This window comes from Melozone crissalis, unplaced genomic scaffold (assembly GCF_028551555.1).
Source record: "Melozone crissalis strain CALT ecotype California unplaced genomic scaffold, PUWL_Pcris_2 ptg000012l_1, whole genome shotgun sequence".
Lineage (NCBI taxonomy): Eukaryota > Metazoa > Chordata > Aves > Passeriformes > Passerellidae > Melozone > Melozone crissalis.
This window is the reverse complement of record NW_026535790.1, coordinates 14,892,458-14,912,579: the sequence shown is the minus strand read 5'-3', so window position 1 is coordinate 14,912,579 and position 20,122 is coordinate 14,892,458. Positions and strand designations below refer to the sequence as shown.

General features: G+C 50.4%; 1 protein-coding gene across 1 annotated transcript in view; it reads right to left on the bottom strand.

Moving 5' to 3' along the window:
- LMF1 (lipase maturation factor 1) overlaps positions 1-20,122 on the bottom strand; it is a 134,981-nt gene that overhangs the window by 23,111 nt on the left and 91,748 nt on the right. Inside the window, exon 5 of the mRNA XM_054270731.1 lies at positions 19,373-19,540. Within this exon, the coding sequence (XP_054126706.1) occupies positions 19,373-19,540 (168 nt within the window). The remainder of the gene's footprint in view (positions 1-19,372; positions 19,541-20,122) is intronic.

Genomic DNA, 20,122 nt, shown 5'->3' with positions numbered 1-20,122 from the left:
CAAGAACCAGCCAGTCCTTCCTGCTGCCCCTAAGTAGAGTCTAAAAGTCAGAGTCTCTGCCTGCCCTGGAGTGTATTTGTTAAACTATTCCTAGAAAAATACTCATACATGTAGTTTTCCCCAAAGATTTATCATAGCACAGACAAAAATATTTCCATGTAGGGAAGCACAGAGTGCACCTGGAAAAGTGTCCATGGATGTTTTTTAAGGAGCTGTGGGATGCTGTGCCTCCAGAACAGCCAAGACACATCCATGGCAAAGAAAACCCTGTGGGAAACCACGTGGATGGCAAGAGGGGCTGGGGGATTGTCCCTGTGACCCCCCTGGGGTGGGTGTTCTTTGGAATCATGGAATTATTGAGGTTGGAATCATGGAATCACTGAGGTTGGAATCATGGAGTCATTGAGATTGGAATAATGGAATTACTGAGGTTGGAATCATGGGATTATTGAGGTTGGAATCATGGAATTATTAAGGTTGAATCATGGAATCACTGAGGTTAGAATCATGGAATCACTGAGATTGGAATAATGGAATCATTGAGGTTGGTATCACAGAACCATTGAAATTGGAATCACAGAATTATTGAGGTTGGAATCATGGAATCACTGAGACTGGAATAATGGAATCACTGATTCTTGGATCATTGAGTCCAACTGCTCCCCCACCACAGCCAAGGCCACCACAGATCCCAAGTGTCCCCAAGTGCCACATCCACATGAAATCCCTCCAGGCATGGGGGTTCCACCCTGGACAGCCCTTTCCACAAAGGAATTCCTCCCTGATTTCCAGCCATGTGCAAACCCAAACACAAAGCTGAGGGTCACTCACTCCAGCCATGAAATGAGGGCTCCTTAGCTCTAGACAGCAGCCAGGATGAGGAACCCCACAATCCCACCCCAGGCATTCCCAGCACCCTGTCCTTCCCAAAAGGCTCCAGGCATGCAGGTTTTGGAGGGTGGGACCAGCCCTCAGCTCCTTTCCCACCAGCTGCAGCAGGATCAAGGAGCAGCTCTGCACTTGGTGGAACCACAAACACCATTTTCATTTGCCATTTGTGCCTCAGAGCCAGGATTATCCCCTAATACCAACACACAGGAAAAGAAGGATTCAGGAAAAGCATTTTCCAGGCCTGTAGGAATAATGCTGGTTTGAGGTTTAATTACAGCCTGGAATGGGCTGTCAATAGGCACCAATCAATAACTCAGTTACACAGAACTCCTCTGTAATTAATGCTGGACAGTTATTGAGTGATCAGTAATAAAGTGGAACACCACCAACAGTAGAAAGTGAAAGCCTTTCCCAGAATATCCTCCTCCCTACTAATTAGGACATTTTTAGGAGATATGTGGGTTCAAAATTCCCTCTGTGAGAAATGATGTGAATTAAACCCTGCTCTCAAATCCTGGATCAGCCCAAAGTCACATGGAACTGTTTATATTCCTTGATTGAAGGAATGCTAAAACACTTCTGGCAAAAATGCTTCTATTCCCTTTCACCATCCAGGCACTGCAGGCTCCTTTGAAAATCACTTTTTCTGCAATATTCAGAGGTATTTAACAACTGCCAAAGTCAGAGCAAACCCAATTTTTTGGGAAGGAGAGAAGGAGAACACATCAGAAAAAATCTATTCTGACAGTGAACATCTTCTCTAGTCCAGGTCTTGGTAAAATTTGGACGAAATTGGTATTAAAGACAGAGTATGGGGAAAACAATATTCTTGGAAATAAATATTGATGGGAATGCTGAGCATGGCCAATGTCAGACAGCCCTGGCACAGGGAAAAGGGATCTGTGTCACAATCCCCTTCCAAAAGAATTCAAATCCAAGGTTTTGGTTTCACCAATTCACAAATGGAGACATCTGCAACAGCTGGATTGGGACTCTGCTCCCCAGATTCAAGCCCAGCACGGATTCAAACCCATCTCAGCCTTCTCAAGCTAAAAGGAAAGGACGTGACCACATCCGCAGGCCCAGGGAAAACGCAAGGAGAAAGTCAAGGATGTCACATCTGATCAGCCTGACACCAGCCTGGAAAGCACTGGTGGCTTCCCTGATTTGGATCTTTCTGCAGCCCCTTTCCTTGCCTCGTTAAATCCATAATTTTGGGTAACTTTAAGCTCTCAGCAACATCTGCAGTGAAATATTTAACTTGGGTTGGCTACTCGGTGTCACTGGAAGCCAAGGCTGGGGGAGTTCCCAGCTCTGGAATGACCTGGATTTTTCCAGCAAACCAAGAGCACATTTTGGGGGGGAACACACGGAGCTGATCCCCTGGTTCCTGAGCCCGTGGGCTCCTGAGAGCCCAGCAGAAATGGGAAACAGTTGTGGCTGAAAACACCCCAGGAAAACCCAGCCCGGTGCTGTGTCTGGGGCTGGGCAGCATTTGATTTTAATAAAGGCAGGCTGCAAAAGCCTGGAGGATGAAAAAAAAAGTGAAGGACTGGATGTAAAGGTTTTATGGAAATGCTAAAAAAAGAGAGGAGAAATGTGAAGGAAGGGCAGAACAGCCACTGTGCCTTGGCATCTCCATCGGTGCCTCTGCAGCAAGGCTCTGCCCCAAATCCTTCCCTCAGCCCTGCTGGAAATGGCTTCAAACTGGGATAAATATGGAATCAAGGAATATCCTGAGCTGGGAGGCACCCACAAGGATCACTGAGGTCCTTGGTGAGGATCTGCCACAGCTTTCCCAGAGCTGCTGCGGCTGCTCCATCCCTGGCAGTGCCCAAGGCCAGGCTGGACAGGGCTGGGAGCACCCTGGGATAGGGAAATGTCCTTGCCAATGGCAGGGGTTGGGAATGGTCACTGAGGTCCCTTCCAGCCCAAACCACTCCAGGATTCTGGGATTCTAAGCCCAGCTCCTGTTTGTAACCATGCAGCTCACTGACACATTTAAATTTTATTAAATTTTGTTAAATTTTCTGAGGTGAAAAGAAGAAAAAAGCAGGAAAAATAAGCATTTTCCCCTTTTCCTTCCATCCCAGATGGCAGCTTAGCAATCCCTGAGCTGTCAGAGGTGGGGACTAAATAAATAGCAAATGAAATGTACCCTGGGCAAAACCAGAGATGCTTAAGAAAACACAAAATGTGTTAAAAACCACATTTTTATGCTGCCATCTGCAGCAGTTTCTTTTCAGCCTTACTCATAATTCCAATTACAATGGGAGCGAGGTGTAAATGATGAAATAATTCTTTAAAAAATAGGTTTTTCAGCTCTTTCCTTCCCTGAGCAGTTGGTTCCGTGTGGGACAAAATGATGCTGGGATGGAGGCAGGGAGGATCATGAGAGATGGGGATGCTCATTGCTCCAGCCCTGCTGGGCTGGCTTTTATATTATTTATATGGATTTATTTACTTGGAGGAATCTGAAAGAAACCTCCAATACAGGGATTGATGGAGTCTGTTCAGCCCTAGATAGGATCAGAAGGCAAGAGAAGCCCAAATTCTGCTTTTAGCTTTGCAGAGGAAGACAAGGTGCTGCAAAGGGATGGGATTTAAACCTGGAGCCATTTATCCCTGCACTAATGGCAAAGGAGGATTTCAGGGCTAGCCTGGCTGCTCGTGGGGGCTCTGAAGACCCCAGCCCTGAGGAGATGAGGGCAGTGGGTATTTCCTGGTGGCCTCATCCTGCTTTTCCCAGCCTGTGGATTTGGCCCGTGGCAGATGGGATCACATGAGCTGTGCATCCCTGAGGATGCTGAGGAGGAAGCAGAAAATGCCACCCACTTGCAAGGTCACAGCTGCAAGATCCCTGCTCAGGCTGCTGCACTGATGGCTTACATATGAGAGGAACCCTTGGAAGAGGAATGAGAATATCCCAGGCTGGATATTCCCCCTCACCAGAGGGGGAACGCTGCCCTGCAAACACCCAGGGGCTGCTGGGCTGCTCTCAGGGAGAGCTGCTCCCCTGGAATCCTGGGCTTGAGGCTTTCCAGCCCCAAGGAATTGCAGCAGAGGATGAAATGCAGCTGCCTGTCTGTGAGGAAGTTCCTGCTCCCCGCAGTGACTCATCCCACAAACCCCAAGGGCATCCATCCCCATCAGCCACGGGGCTCGCTTTCAAGGGCTGCTCATTATTCACCCACAAACTGGGTTTGTCAACACAGGGGAAGAGCAAAAATCCATCATTGCCTCATCCTGTGAGTCCAGCAGCCTCATCCAGCAGCGGGGAGAAGGAGCCAGGTGCCAGAGTGACACTGGGACAGAGATGGGAGTGAGACACCAGTGCCAGGCACTGCCTGGTGCTGCTGGAGGAGCACTGGGAAGGGATTGATAAGAAGAAGCAGGGATCTGAATGCTCCCAGGCTGCTGAGCTGGGAAAAGAGGCAGAAAACTCTGGGGGAAATGCAGGGAGCTGTGAAAAGATGCAGAGAACTGGGGAGGAAATTGCAGGGAGTTGGGAAAAATGAGGGGAGCCAGGAAAAGATGCAGGGAGCTGGGGAAAGATGCAGAAAACTGGGGGGGAAAATGCAGGGAGCTGGGAAATGATGTAAAGAACTGGGGGGACAAAATTCAGGGAGCTGGGAAAAATGAGGGGACCAGGAAAAGATGCAGGGAGCTGGGGAAAGATGTAGAAATCTTGGCTGTTCCAGTTTTCCTGCACCATCCCCAGGGTGCTCAGAGCTTTGGCAATGTGTGCACGGCCAGTGCCAGGTCAGGACATAGATCAGGAGCAGGCAGAGGCACCTGGAGAGGTGAGAGCGGATCTGCCCAGGTGTCCTGGATGGATTCTGCAAGAGGAACCTGCTCAGCAGCCCTGGAAGGCCCTGTTGGGTGGGCATCTCCATCCTGGACCTTCAGGCCCCAGCTTGTCACGGAGAGTTTCTGTCTGGCTTTGGAGATTAAGTCCGCCTGACAGTTAGGAAGGTTTCTGCAAACCAAACTGTTTGGGAGCCCAAATCCCTGCCAAAGGCAGGGCTGGGAGCAGCATGGGCTGGGAGGGGCAATGCCAGAGCTGCAGAATTCCCTGCTGGAGCACAGGCTGTGCCACAAGGCGTTCCTGTCCCACTTGGGCCTGGAAACGCCAGAGCTGTGAGCGGTGAGACAGCACAGAGGGAAGGGAAAGGAGCAGCAAATGACAGCTCTGGGCAGGATTCACCAGGGCAGCCCAGGGAGGTGTCCCCAGCCCTCCCAGCTGTGGTCACTGCTGCTCCTTTCTGGCGCCTTGTGGTGGCAGCGTCGCTGTCACCGTGCTGGGGGAGCTGGTGACATCGGGCACTGCCACCAGGGAACACAACGGGGACTGGCAGGGGTGCAGTGAGAGCCTCTGGAACCTGCCCAGAGGTGTCTCCTGGTCCTGAAGACCTTCCTGTCCTGGACAGGGAATGGTCTGGGAGTGTTGATGAGGGAATTGCGACACGGGCACTTCTCCAGTGCAGGATCACCACGGGCGCTGCCACGTCAGGATGGCAGGAGAGGGACAGGAAGAGCAGCAGAGTGACACAGAGATGGCAGCAGAGCCACCTGAGCCCCACCAGCCACTCACCTGCAGGCACCTGAGCTTTGGGACACGGTGAACCCCTGGTTTGGGACACATCACCCCATCACAGAAACCCCTCCATGCCCCCAAACACAACCACTGCTCCCAGCTTGCCCACATTTACAATAAAAGTACAATTTACAATAGAAGTACAGGTTCTTGGCTGGCACACACTGGAGGTTTGCACTCAGAAACTGCTGTGAGGGAGGAGAAGCACCAGGAGAAGCAGCAGAACCACAAGAACACCCCTGGAACAACTTCCAGCCAGGACATCTCCAGCACAGTGTGGCCAAGGGCAGCCCTGGAAGCCACACAAGGACTCTTATCACAGCAGTGGCTGCGTGTGGAGTATTTCATTTGGCACCCTTTGGAGCCCTCATAATCTTTTCCTTTATGATTAATATTAAACAAGTCATATTCCTTATGGAATTTCCTAACCCTGTCTGTTTATATTTTTCTCTACATCAGAGTTAATATTTTAAGATTGCCCCTCTCTTTTTTTTTTCTCTTTTATTTCACGTTCATCTGTTTTTCCTCATTTTATAAATCAGGTTTCTTGTTTAGTAGCCATGACAACATCTGCCTGCGGTGGTTACACCACAGCCTGGGGCTTTTTATTTTCTTTTCTCCCCCAAAGCTGCCTAAGAATAAAAAAATAAAAAAAATCCTTTAAATAAATAAAAGCATAAAATGAAAGGGGCAAGTTGGGGAGAGCCTCCTCCTCCTTTCCCTCCAATGACCCACTTCAACAAGACTTCCCAGCATGGTGGGTGAGGACTCATTTGGCTTTAATCCTGCAAAGTCTTATCCACTTAGTTCACTTCAATGGGAATACTCGGAGCACGTCGAGTCAGGCACATATGAAAGTCTTTAAAACCTTGAGGTCTGGGCCTGAGAGGCACAGAAATGAAAAGCTGGAGCTGCATTCTCCTTCTGGGCGTTGAGCTCTGCACAACAGCACAAGGGCTGGGGTGGGATGGGGTGGGATGGGGATGTGCTGCTCCCAGGGGGAGCATGGGGTCACTTCCAGGAGATGCTGGAGTTCAGCATCATCTTCTCAGCATGGACCACCATGAATCCGGCCACCACAGCCACCCCATGGCTTTGGCACCTCCCTCCTCTGGATTCCCAAAAAATCCAGTGGCTCCTGGAGGCAGCAGGACCCACCTTGACACACTTATTTCAATGAAACCCTGCCAGGACAACGTGGAGATCAGGCACAGGAATCCCAAAGCAAAGCAGCATCACATCACCAAATGCCTTCCTAGGATCTAGGGAATATTAAGGAATGCATTTTTTCCCCTAAGTTCAGTCTTTCGGGATGCTGGGAACCAGGAGCTTAGAGGGAATTCAGTACAGCACAGCCACCCCATGGCTTTGGGCGCCAAAGGGTGTGGAATTAACCCCCCAGCTACTGAACCAGTGTCTTAGAGGGAATTCAGGCTTTTGGAAAAACAGGAGTGAGTTCTCCACAAGCACAGCAAATGACCATGAAGCTGTGGCTCTGTGCTTGCCCATGGAAAGCCACCACTCAAACTCCATGGGGTGTTTCAGCCAGGGCACCAGGAGATGGCCAGGAACGCTGAGAGCAGCCCTGGATGCAGAGGAGGCAAGGAGGAAGGGAAAGGCCAGGAGCTGAACGAAGCAGATGAACCTTGCAAGCAGCAGGACCTCGGGAGCCCTGGGACACGGTGTCCAGATGTTCGAGGTCGCTGTAACCTGACTCCGAGAAGGAAGAGGATGTGTTCCTCCAAACTCCCCCTGGTGCCTTAATTCACTGCAGCCTGCCTGAGCCTGCCTGTGGTGATCACAGGTGGGGCTTCACACTGACCAGAAACGTGGAGCTGGGGGCAAAAGACTCCAATCCTTTCAGCTTTGGCTGCCAGGACGGTTGAGGAACAGATTTCCATGGAAACATCTCCTTTTCCTGGCTTTCAGGGCCAGAGGAAATCCCTGCAGCAGGGATTCTGCAGCACCAAGGACCCCCTCACTGATGGCCACCAGCACCTGAGACTGCCCACCAGGGCTTTGCTGCTGATCCCTTCCTGCTGGGTGGTAGAGAAGGGGAATTGGAAGGAACACAACATTCTGAAACTCCAGTTTTTATCTGTGGTCACATTTTTTTTCCACATAACCCCAGGGAAATGATCTCTCTCCATCTTCAGGATCCCACTGTCCCTGCAGTGTCTCCAGCACCGTCCCTCTGGCCCTGGAACCTCAGAGGTGGAGCTGCTTTGGGTGCATTGGGGTTTCAGGGTGTCCCCCGACCCTGTTCCCTTGGCTCTGCTCCCTCTGAGGTTTCTGGCTGCAGGGGTGATCCGTGTTGGATGAGGAGAACTGGCAGATTTGCCTCAGAGGGATTTCTGTGGGGATTACAGCTGCTTTTCAAGGGCTGCCTATGGAATAAATGACATTAATGATGCCATAAACACGATCCCTGTCTCTCCCACTCCCCACTCCTGCCATTGCCAACCCCATCCAAACAATCAATGCAATTTTCCAGAGGAAATTTTGAAATTTATTTTGACTGAGGCATCCTGAGGTTTCTACAGCTCCTGGATTTTGGCATGTCAGAGGAGCTGACAGCTTCTCTGAGGGTGACGCTGATGTCGAACCTGGTCCAGTGGGAGGTGTCCCTGCCCAACATAACCTTTAAAGTCCTTTCCAACCCAAACCATTCCAGGATTCTACTGAATACCTGTCCCTTTCTGCTTCTTTGCTCACAAAGTACAGGGAATCCATCCATGAGCCATCACTGCCACACCACACTGGCCAGAATTTGGCACAAAACATTCCCAAACTGCTCGCCTGGTACATTTTTCTCCCAGACTTCCTCAGCTTTTCCAAAACTGGCCTGATCTGGGATTTCTCCCTGCTTCCAAGTTCTCCTGTCCGGAGCAGGGTGTAAATTCAAAGTGCCCCTTCTGTCCCTGAGCAGCTCCACGTGTGGACACCAAGGCCAGACCAAGCCCACGTGGTTCCTGCAGAGTTTAACCCGGCCCCAGAGGGAGTTTCACGTGTGGAAAAAGTGACTCAGGAACGTGGAGAAAGCAGCTCCTGGCAGAGATGGAATTAAAATCCAAGAGGAAAGCAGGAGAGGTGAGACCTCGTGCTGCAAACACCTGCCTGGATCGAGGGTTTCTGGGGCTCAGCTCAGGGTTTAGAGCAGCAGCAGAAATCCAGGATGCTCTGCACAATGTCAGCATAAATCATGGGATCTTTCCCATGGATCAATCAAAACCATGGATGGTTTGGGTTGGAATGAACCTCAAAGATAATTTCCAGCCCCTTTCCATGGGCAGTGACACCTCCCAGTGTCCCAGGCTGCTCCAATCTGGCCTGGGACACTTCCAGGGATGGGAGGCCACAACCTGCTGGGAAATATCCCCAACAAAAAGGAAAGTGAGATTGGGGTTTGCAAACAATTCTCCAGGGAAGGACCACCAATGCCCACAGCCCAGCATCTCCACCCCACAGCCAGAGCAGCACCAAACAAACCCCAGCTGCTCCAGGAGGATCCTGAGTCACAGCTCCCAAATTCCCAGTTTTTATAGGAAGATGAAAGCCGTGAGTGACACAGGTTTCCAAGAGGATCCTGCACTCCTCCCTGAGTCACAGTTCCCAAATTCCCAGTTTTTATAGGAAGATGAAAGCCGTGAGTGACACAGGTTTCCAAGAGGATCCTGCACTCCTCCCTGAGTCACAGCTCCCAAAATCCCAGTTTTTATAGGAAGATGAAAGCCGTGAGTGACACAGGTTTCCAAGAGGATCCTGCACTCCTCCCTGAGTCACAGCTCCCAAAATCCCAGTTTTTATAGGAAGATGAAAGCCGTGAGTGACACAGGTTTCCTGCCATTTCTGGCTGTTGCATCAGCATGGAGATAAGAGCCCTGCTGGAGCTGGGGCAGGGGATGGTGCAGCTGTGTAAACTGCGTGTGGGCTGGAGCATCCCAGGGCTGCAGCCTCATCCCAGCACTGCCAGAGCAAAATCAAACCTCTCTGGGGGCTGCAGCCTCATCCCACCACTGCCAAAACAAAGCCAAACCTCTCTGGGGGCTGCAGGCTCATCCCAATGCTCTCAAAGCAAAATCAAACCTCTCTGGGGGCAGTGGTGTTTCACAGCAACACTGAACCCACAAGAGGCCAAGGAGTTCTGCTCATCAAAGCAGGTAAAGGGAAAATCCATCTTCACCTCCATTCCTGAGCAGCCCAGACACCGAGATCCATCCCTCTGAAATGGTGTGGGGTTTGTTTAAATGGTTTTATTTAATGTTGGCCAGTCATTGTGTGGGGGGGACCGGGGAAAGTGACACCTCTGTCTGGGCAGGGTTTCACACATAAAAGCACACACACATTTAACTTGACAGGACAGAACTGACTGGAATATGCAAATTGTTTAAAAACCCCTAAGCTGACCCTGTCACAGGGAAGCTGTGGCTGCTCCATCCATGCAAGTGTCCAAGACCAGGTTTGGAGCAATCTGGGACAGTGGAAGGTGTTGGGGTTGGAATTGGGTGGGCTTTAAAGTCTATCCCAACCCAAATCATTGCAGGAAAACCCTGCCAGGAACCCACAGAAAGAGAATAATCGAAACTGCTCTGACAGCCAGAGATCCCAGGGGGAAGCTGAGGGAGCAGGGATGGGAAGGAGCCTCTTTGCAGCCAGGAAAGTCACTTTACCAGCAGCAAAATCCTCCCCTCGCTCCAAGAACACCACACCAAAGGCACCATCCTACTGCAGCCCCTTCCACGCCTGGAATGGGCACATTCTGCCTTCACACATCCATCTCTGACACCAATAAATGATTTTCTTCATAATAAATGTATTAAAAATCCTCTTTAAAAGGAGTTTCTCATCTGCCATCTGTTTCCAGTTAGGCTGTTCTGATTTCATCTTCTTTTTATTTTTTTTGAAATGGAATAGAAAACATTATTTAAAGGCCCTGTCATCTTGCTGGTGGGAGGAGAGATCCCAAATCCCAAATCCCAACATGTCCCCCTGCCGAACAGCAAAGGCTTGGTGGGAGCCAAGAGCTGGGAAACTGCAAAGGAACCAGTTCAGATAAGGACTAAGGGCCAGAAAATGGGATTAAACTTGGGAAACCTTCACCATCTCTTCAAACCATTGCGCTGAAACTGGAGAAATTCACAGATATTTAAATATATTTGACACATTTCAGTGGGCGTGGGAACGGGTTGTGATGGTTTCACACCTGAACGTAAATAAATAATTATCCCTGGAAATATGGTGCCAGAACACGGTGAAGATCATGTCATGGACACCAGGAGCATCTCTGCTTTGCAGCTGCTCTGGCTCTCACCAGACAGAAATGTTTTATGCCCTCACTCACATGTGCAACACATCCTTTATCTCCCAGCCTGGAGCTGAATCCTGATCCCATCTAGGAGATGCAGATGTTGGAAGCTCCAGCTTGGATCATTTCAGCATCCTCAGCATCCATTTCCCCCATCCTGCCCCAGCACCTGGAAATTCTGCTGCAGGACCAAAGGCTCTGGAGCACGGAGGGATTCTGAAAATCAGGGGCAAAATCCAAACAGGGAGAAAACCCAAGCAGCCTGAGGTGCTCCAGAGCCCAGAGGTGAAGCCTCCCTGCAGCCACATCATTCCAGGAGCTCTGGGAGCTGCTCCTGGAGTGGGGAGAGAAGCACAGAGAGGCACCTTAGAGCCCCTGGACAGCTCTAACGTGGCCAAAACACCAGGACTGGGTGAGTTCCCAGCCCATTTCAGCAAATCCTACAATTTAAGGATGCAGCTGGTGATTCTGGAGTCAGTGCTCAGCAATATTCCCAAGGATGGCACACAGGTGGCACCAAACTGTGCCACCAGCACTGGGCACAGTTCAGACACATGGCAGCTTCCAGAATTCTGGAACTCTGCTGGAACTCATCCCTGGATGGCCAAAGGCACTGCAGCTCCTGCTGGCCCCAAACCCAGGAGCTCCAGTGAATGAAAACCAACCTTGACCTTCCTGCTGTGTTTTTCCAGCCATGGCAGCACTGCCCACCCTGGGGTCCTCCTGTGTGTGTGGGTGTTCACAGGGGTCTCAGGATGAGGGAAGAGATGAGGATCTGACTCCATGTTTCAGGAGGCTTGATTTATTATTTTATTACATATATTACATTAAAACTATACTAAAAGAATAGAAGAAAGGATTTCATCAGAAGGCTAGCTAAGAATGGAAAAGGAATGATCACAAAGGCTTGTGACTGACCAGAGAGTCTGGACAGCTGCCTGTGATTGGCCATTAATTACAAACAACCACATGAGGCCAATCCCAGATGCACCTGTTGCATTCCACAGCAGCAGCAAACCATTGTTTGCATTTTATTCCTGAGGCCTCCCAGCTTCTCAGGAGGAAAAATCCTAAGGAAAGGATTTTTCAGAAAATATCACGGCTACACCTGTGCAAACCTGATTTCCATGGCCGGGCATCCAAACTCCCTCTCAGGTTCAACAGCAGAGCCAGGAGCAGCAGCAAAGCTGAGCAGGCAGGGACAGGGCAAGCAGAGGCACTGCAAACCCTGCTCCATGGGAAATCAGCTCCTCCTGAGCCCAGCCCCAGCACACACATGGAACCCCAACAATCCCAAGCAGGGCTGTGGGATGCCCTCCAAGCCCCCGTGGTGCCAGCAGGATGAGGGGTGGGTGCTGCTGCAGTCACTGCTGCTCCCCTCTCCAATTAATCAAGTTCCCATACTGATTAACAGCGTGATTCATGGCTCTCGTTAGGAGCCTTCTGGAACAAACAAGGCTGTATTTCAAGGCCACTGGCTTAATGGTTAAAATAAATACCTTCCAAATTTCTATTTTCAAGTAGCTGAACCTTTTCCACCTTTACAACTAATTCAGACTTCCTTCAAATTATTTTTCTAAGTAATATAACAATTTGTTTTTCATTAGAGCTTGTCAAAGCCGGACTTGGGTTTATTTTGAGAGAAACCAGCGCTCTCCAGAAACTGTTTAGTACAATCTGAATGACGCCCAAAGGGGTTATTGCAGCCACAATCAAAATAGAGTTTACAGCACTGGCTTGGGGTGACACTTTATTTAATGATTTCAAAAAAAAAAAAAAAAAAAGAAAAAGAGAAGAGAAAAAACCCCCAGTGCCCCGAATCAGGAGCTAATTAAATGCACTCCTATGGCTCCCAGGGAGTGTTTCTCAGTGCCTCTGACTACTGCAGAATGCAAGGACTTAACTTGTTACTAACTAATCCCAGAGCCCATTATGGGAGCAGTGTTATTTACTGGTTTGGGGTGGTATGTGCTGCTATTCCCGTGTCTGGCACAGCAGATCCTATCGAGCTGGATGTGAAATCAAATATCAGAGTGATTAAACAGTTTGGGTTCTGCCTGCTTAACTCACAATGTTTCTTGTTGGGGGCTGCAGAGCTCAAGGTTTAATTTAAGGGGGCTTAAATGTAACAGAAAATCTGCACTCTAAGTGCTTTGATTTCACATTCCTGCTGTTTTGCTGTGGGGAAAGCTGAGCTGGAGCAGTGCCAGGGTGAGGGAGGGGATGTGGGATGCAGGAGGGCCTGAGGGGCAGGGACAGCCCAGGCACCCTCACCTGGACCAGGATGGGTGCACAGGGCTGGGATCGACCTCCATAATCCCAGCCCGAGCTCCAGCATTCCAAAGAACCTCGGAATCTCTCTGCCTGCACCTTCCATCTCACACCCCACCAGATTTACAGATCCAAAGAGGATTTTTGAACAACTGAACTGCAAAACTCTTTTCCACAGGCCCATTCCTGCAGCCCTGCTCTGCTCATTTTCCTGGGACTCTCTGTTTGTTGTTTCTTTCTAAACCACAACAAAATCAACACGATTTGGACTTTGGGGAAGGCTGAATTTCCTCTGTTCTGGCAGGGGAGCCCAGCCCAGCCCAGGCAGTGACACCCACCCAGAGCTGCTGGGCTGGGGGACCACACTCCCCAGCATCCTTGGGGAGTTATAAAAAAGCAGGAAAGGGATTTTTTACAGGGATATGAAGCAACAGAACAAGGGGGAATGGATATAAACTGAAAGAAAAGAGATTTACAGTGGATATCAGGAAGAAATTCATCCCTGCGAGGTCCTGGTACAGGGTGCCCAGAGCAGCTGTGGCTGCCCCTGGATCCCTGGCCAGGTTGGATGGGGCTTGGAGCACTCTGGGATGATGGAAGGTGTCCCTGCCATGGCAGGGGTGGCACTGGATGGGCTTTAAGGTATTTTCCAACCCAAACCATTCTGGGATTGTGTGAAGGGCAGAATAATCCCTGACTTTTCTGGCTGCTCCCTCCTCCACTGCACTGGGCTTTATTCTCACACACATGAACACCAGCACTCTGCACCCACTCAGGAAAACACCTCCTCCAGCAGTGCCCGTGCCCGTGGGTGCCCAATTAAAGCCCTAACGAGGGCCCTGATGCTCCTGGCACGAGCCTGGCACCGGGGTCCCCCCGCTAATCCTGATGGAGACACCCCTGATTTACACCAGCCCGGCCACGAGTGCAAAGCCAGCCCGGCTCTGACAAGTGAAAACAAACACTGGATTCAGACACTTTCTGCAAGGGGGGGGGGGGGCTGCTTAATTTCTGTTCCCTCTCTCCAGGCTGCTGCTGTGACCTCTGCTACCTCCTAAGTCAGCAACACAATCTCTTGCAGCTGTGGCACTGCAGCAGCCTGATTTAATTTGTGTGTGTGTGGCTGCAGGGGCAGCTCATCCCTCCAGCATCTCGTGGTGAGGCAGAGGCAGCGCTGGGACAACGGGGGGCTCGGTGCTCCCCTCCCAAAGAAAAAGAGGGGGCAAACCTCCACTTGGCCTCCCCTGCCTTCCTGGAGAGATGGGAACAAAATCAACCAGAGGGAAACGTCCTTTTCCATCAAAATTTTTAAGAGGTTGGGGTTTGGCCAAGCCAAGGAGGAAAAAAAAAAAGCCAGAAAATATCTGTTCAACAACTGTTTTCTGCCTGAAAAGAAAAAAAAAAAATAGGAGGAAAATGACTTTGCTGCTGCTGTCCTGCCCATGCCCAGATCCCAGGGGCTGCCTGTCCCTGGTGCAGTGCCCAGCTGGGCAAGGGTGGTGCTGGCAGCTGTTTTCCATAACAGAGCGGGAGATTTCTGCCACATCCCCCTCAGGGTCCCTCTCCCAGCAGGTCCCTCTGTCCCTCTCCAGCTCCCAAAGTCCCTGAGTGCTCCTGGGCTGGATCCTGGGAGCTGCCTCCTCTGGGGGCTCCTCTGCAGGGCTCTGAACCTTGGGGGGCTTTGGAGCTTTCACTTCTGCCCTCTGCAGGGCTGGAACTGTGCCTGGCCCCTGGCACTGTCACCCCACTGCCATCCCTGTGCCCCTGGCATTGTCACTGCTGTGCTCTGGAACTGTCACCCCTGTACTCTGGAATTGTCATTTCTCTGCTGCTGGCATTGTCACCCCTGTGCCCCTGGCACTGGCACCCCTGTACTCTGGAACTGTCACCTCTCTGCTCCTTGGCACTGCCATCCCTCTGCCCCTGGCACTGTCACCCCTGTGCTTCTAGAATTGCCATCCCAGTACTCTGGAATTGTCACCGCTGTGCCCTTGGCATTGTCACCCCTATGCTTCTGGAACTGCCATCCCCGTGCTCCTGGCACTGCCATCCCTCTGCTCCTGACATTGCCACCTCTCTGCTCCTGGCACTGCCATCCCTGTGTCCCTGGCATTGTCACCTCTGTGCTCCTGGCACTGTCACCTCTCTGCCCCTGACATTGTCACCCCTGTGTTCCTGGCATTGTCACCCTGTGCTCTGAGATGGCTCCTGCTGAAAGCCATCCCAGGGTTGCCTTGGTGGGAGCAGGGAGAGCCTCCAGCATTCCCCTCAGGATCTGCAGATGTTCCCCAGCCCCTCCAGGGCTGTCCTGCTGTGGGACCAGGGGCTGAGCCCATGCAGGGACCCTGCAGTGTGACCCCCGTACTGGGGGACACACCAGGAGCCGCCAGGGGCCGGGCAGGGACTCAGCCTGCACAGATCCATCACATCCAAAGGGATCTGAAAGCTTCAAACCCTCCCCACGTTCCCAACTCCCCATACTGGGCCTTTCTGGCTCTGACTGGGAATCAAGCAGTGCCCCTGCCTTTCCAACAGCACCACTCTGCACTTTCCATGCCATTTATTCATTTATGGATTTCACCTTTCTGGTCCTGAAGCTCCTGCCCAGCTGGCACTGCCAAATCCACCCTGGCCCCTGCCCAGCCCCACTGCCAGCTCTGAGGGGCAAGGTGGCTTTTTCCTGCCTCTTTTTCTGGCTTCCCTCTCGCTTCCCCTCATCAGCTCCTCTGCCAAGCTGTGTGATTTTACTGCCTGCTTTCCAAGGAGCCAAGAAATACGTTTGGTGTGAGCTGGGAGTTGGACAGCGTGAAAAACACACAGATCCAGGGCTGGAGGAGGCAGATCCAGGGTTTGAGGAAGGAGATCCAGGTTTGAGGGGGCAGATCCAGGGTTTGAGAAGATCCAGGTTTGAGGAGGGAGATCCAAGGTTTTTGAGGAGGCAGCTCCAGGGAACACTGAAATCCCCACCAAGCTGAAGGATTTGCCTTCCCCAGCAGCCCTTCCAACCTCCCACACCCCACAAACTCCTCAGGGAATGGGCAGGCTCTGCCCTGGTGCATCTACAGAACCAGGAATAAAAGTCCAAACCTCACCTGGGGTCTCCAAGACCCTCCAAGATATCTTTTGCTCCCCTCCAGGTACTGACAGCTGTGTTTTAATTTGATTTCTCCTGAATATTGGGATGTTTCAGATCCAGGTGTGCATTTCTCAGACCCATACCCCACCTCAGCTACAAACACCACCCAATCACAGAATTGTTAAGGTTGGAAAAGCTCTTTAGCATCATCAAATCCACCCATCAACCACCACATCACCACTAAACCACGTCCTGAAGTGTCACATCCCCGTTTTCTGAACACTCCCAGGGATAATTCATTCCTGGCAGACACAGCTGGCAGCAGTGCCCAGGAGCTCCATGGGAATGGTGGGGTTTGAGCTGAGCTCGCAAAGAGAACGTGGCAGAAGCCCCAGAGCTGAGGGGCAGGAAACCACAGCAGGAGGGACCATTCCTGGCCAGGAGCAGCAGCAGCACCGAGCCCTGCATGGATCTGCTGGGAATGGGCTCATCCCAAGGCTCCCTGTGGCCCTTCCAGGAGGGAAATGAGGTGCTGGCAGCACTGTGGTGTCCATCAAAGCCACCCTAAATCCCACCAAACACAAACCCCAACAGGAACCTCCTGTGCACGTCCAGGATGGGAACAAGGTGGAGCTTCCAGATCCCTTGGGATAACTCCAGGCTGGAATCCCAACCCCACAGGAATCCCCTGGTGGACACACATCCATGCTCAGGCTGCTGAGCGCCTCCTCTCTGACATTTCCACCCTCTCTAAGCTTTTTTCCTTACAAACGTGAAGCAGGCAAGAAGAATAAGTTCACACTTGGAATAAAAACCCCACTTTCCTCTTTTAAAGCCCAACTTTTTTTGGGTTCCTGACAAAGCAATATTCTCCAGGCCAGTTGGAATCTGGAAAAATACACTCAACTCAAGCTCGCCACCATGACTCCAATAACAATTATAAAATGTCCAATAAAACTTGTCTGTAATGTCAATTCAAATCTTGAAAAGCAGAATTAAGTGGTATATCAACATTAAACTTTATTGCTTCCTTTGCAGAGCACAAGGATTGTCAATAAAAGTCATTCTGAATGAAGAAAAAGGGCAGTAAATATTAAATAAACAGGTTTTTGTTGAAATGCTGTAAAGGCACCAGAGCTGCCTCTGACACTGGGACCCTTTCTGCCTGCTCAGACTCCCCTCGTGATCCAAACAAGGCAGTAATTGCCAGCTATCAATAAAGGGCCAATTAAAGGGGCTTGATGCCTGCCCTGCCTGGCTGTCATTAGGGCATTTATGGGGTGGGCTCGGCTCTGTCTGAGGTGCCCCAGCCCCCCCAGGGCCCTGCTCCTCGTTAGGGGCCCTGCAGGTTCCTGCTGGGAGTGACAGGGATGGAGCAACCCCGAGGGGAGCGTTGGGCATGGGATGGGCTGGGCTGGGAGGGACCTTAAGGATCACCGTGTTCCAACCCCTTAAAGATCACCTTGTTCCAATCCCCTTAAAATCACCTTGTTCCAACCCCATTACAGATCACCCTGTTCCAACCTCTTAAAATCACCTTGTTCCAACCCCCTAAAGATCACCTTGTTACAACCCCTTAAAGATGACCTTGTCCCACCCCCTTAAAGATGACCTTGTTCCAACCCCTTAAAGATCCCCTTGTTACAACCCCTTAAAGATGACCTTGTCCCACCCCCTTAAAGATCACCTTGTTCCAACCCCTTAAAGATCCCCTTGTTACAACCCCTTAAAGATGACCTTGTCCCACCCCCTTAAAGATCACCTTGTTCCAACCCCCCTGAAGATCACCTTGTTCCAACCCTTAAGGATCACCTTGTTCCAACCCTCCTGGGGACACTTTCACTGTCCCAGGTGCTCCAGCCTGGCCTGGGACACTGCCAGGGATCCACAGAGCTCTGGGCACCCTGTCACCCTCACAGGGATGAATTTATTTCTGATGTCTAATCTAACCCTGCCCTCCTTCATCTTAACCCATTAAAGAAGGTAGGTTTTGCTTTGTCTGTGGAGTTTTTTTAGGGTTGGGCTGAATAAAATCCTCCAACAACCTCAGGGGTGTCACAATCACAGCTGGCACTTCTGGAGTGACACCCCAGGAATTCCCTCTCCCTCCATGAGCCCAAATCCATCCCAACCCAACCAAACTGCCCCCAAAAAAGGTAAAAGGTGACATTCAGTGGCAACAGACACAACAGGAAGGGTTTGGGCAGCAGAAGGAGCCGGGAGGGCACAAACCCGCCAGGGTTTCTGTCAGACCTTTAAAACCTGAGCAGCATTTTTGTGGTTTACCAGGGGCCTTTATGAGCTGTTCTCCAGTTTAATCATCACATGAACTCACAGGAAGGAGTAACAGCTCCTGAGTATGAATTTCATGCTGCTGAAATGATGCTGAACAAAGGCAGGGCAGCAAGGGCTGGAAATGGAGTTTCATGAGCTCTTTGAACCCTGCCAGGACAGACAGGAGAGGAATCAGATGGGATCTAGGGAAGTATTTATGCAGCAGCTTCTGTCCTCTGCGTTTTGCAGAGGTACAAAAAATCAACTGGAATGTGAATCCATTAAATTTCCAAGCAACTGTTTTGATTTTAAACCTCAGCACAGTCAATCTGGTATTTGTGGAGAGCAGCTCAACCCTTTGCAGAGATAAAGAACAATCCTCAAATGATAAATACAGAAAGAAGAATCCCTTCAGAGATGGACAGAAGTTCCACCCTGCTTATTTTTCTCTCTTCAGCCCACCTTGTTTGTGCTTTTGGGCCTGAGATTTGGATCATTTGTCCTTGGTGCCCAGCTGGAGCAGGAATTGTTTTGTCCCCCTGCTCTGTGCACAGAGCTCAGCATCCCCTGATGTGAAGTTCAAACCCACACACTAAAGCAGCAGAGAACGTGAAAATATAAAAACCAAAACGTGAGGCACCATACATGAATCTCAGAATTACAGCCTAAAGCAGCACAGAATCTGAAAAAATAAAAGCCAAAACCCGATGCACCATAACTTGAATCTCAGAATTATGGCCTAAAGCAGCAGAGAATTTGAAAAATATAAAAGCCAAAACCTGAGGCACCATAACATGAATCCCAAAACTACAACCTAAAGCAGCACAGAACCTGAAACTGGTAAAAGCCAAAACCTGAGGCGCCATAACACGAATCTCAGAATTACAGCCTAAAGCAGCAAAGAACCTGAAAGATGTAAAAGCCAAAACCTCAAGGACAGGAATGAGGAGCAGCTCACCTGGAAGAGGATCTGCAGCAGCCCGTGCAGGATGACCATCCTCCTGCCCAGCAGCAGGAAGAAGGGCACCAGCAGCTCGATGAAGTGGTTGACCAAGGTCTCGAAGCGGTGGAACCACCAGGGCGAGCGGTGCATGAAGTACGAGATGGGGTTGGGCACTGGCTGTGTCTGCAATGGCAGAGGAAAAAAGGAGTTAATCCCCTCCAAAATCAGAGCAAAAAAGGAATTAATCCCCTCCAAAACTTGCTACGAAGTGCTGCTACAAAGTTCTGGCCTTATTCCTTGTTTCTCTCCCCAAATTTGCCATCCTGCACCTCTGGGAACTTGTTTCATTGCAGACAAAATGACTTCATTCCACACGTCTTTAAACAAATTCATCTCTTAAAAACCAAGTTTTTTAATTTTCCCTTTTGTCATCACAACCAAACTTCATCTAAAATTAAGCCCACTATTATTCAACACTGAAATCTTACACTTAGATCAGCACTGAGGGATGTTAAAGCGAGTGAGGATCCTCAGAGCAGATCCAGAAACTGAGCCTAAGATTTGCTCGGGGTCAGGCCTTGGGTCAAACAGAGCCAGGAATGGAAACCAGATTTCAAAACCTCGGAGATCTGCTTTCAAAATGTTTAAAATTCAAATAAATGTGCTGGTGGAGCTGCTTTCCAAGATGGTAACTGGGGAGAGGAAAGTGTAATTCCTCTAAACATGCTCTACTGGTTAAGGTATTTACATACTGGCCTTGGGACA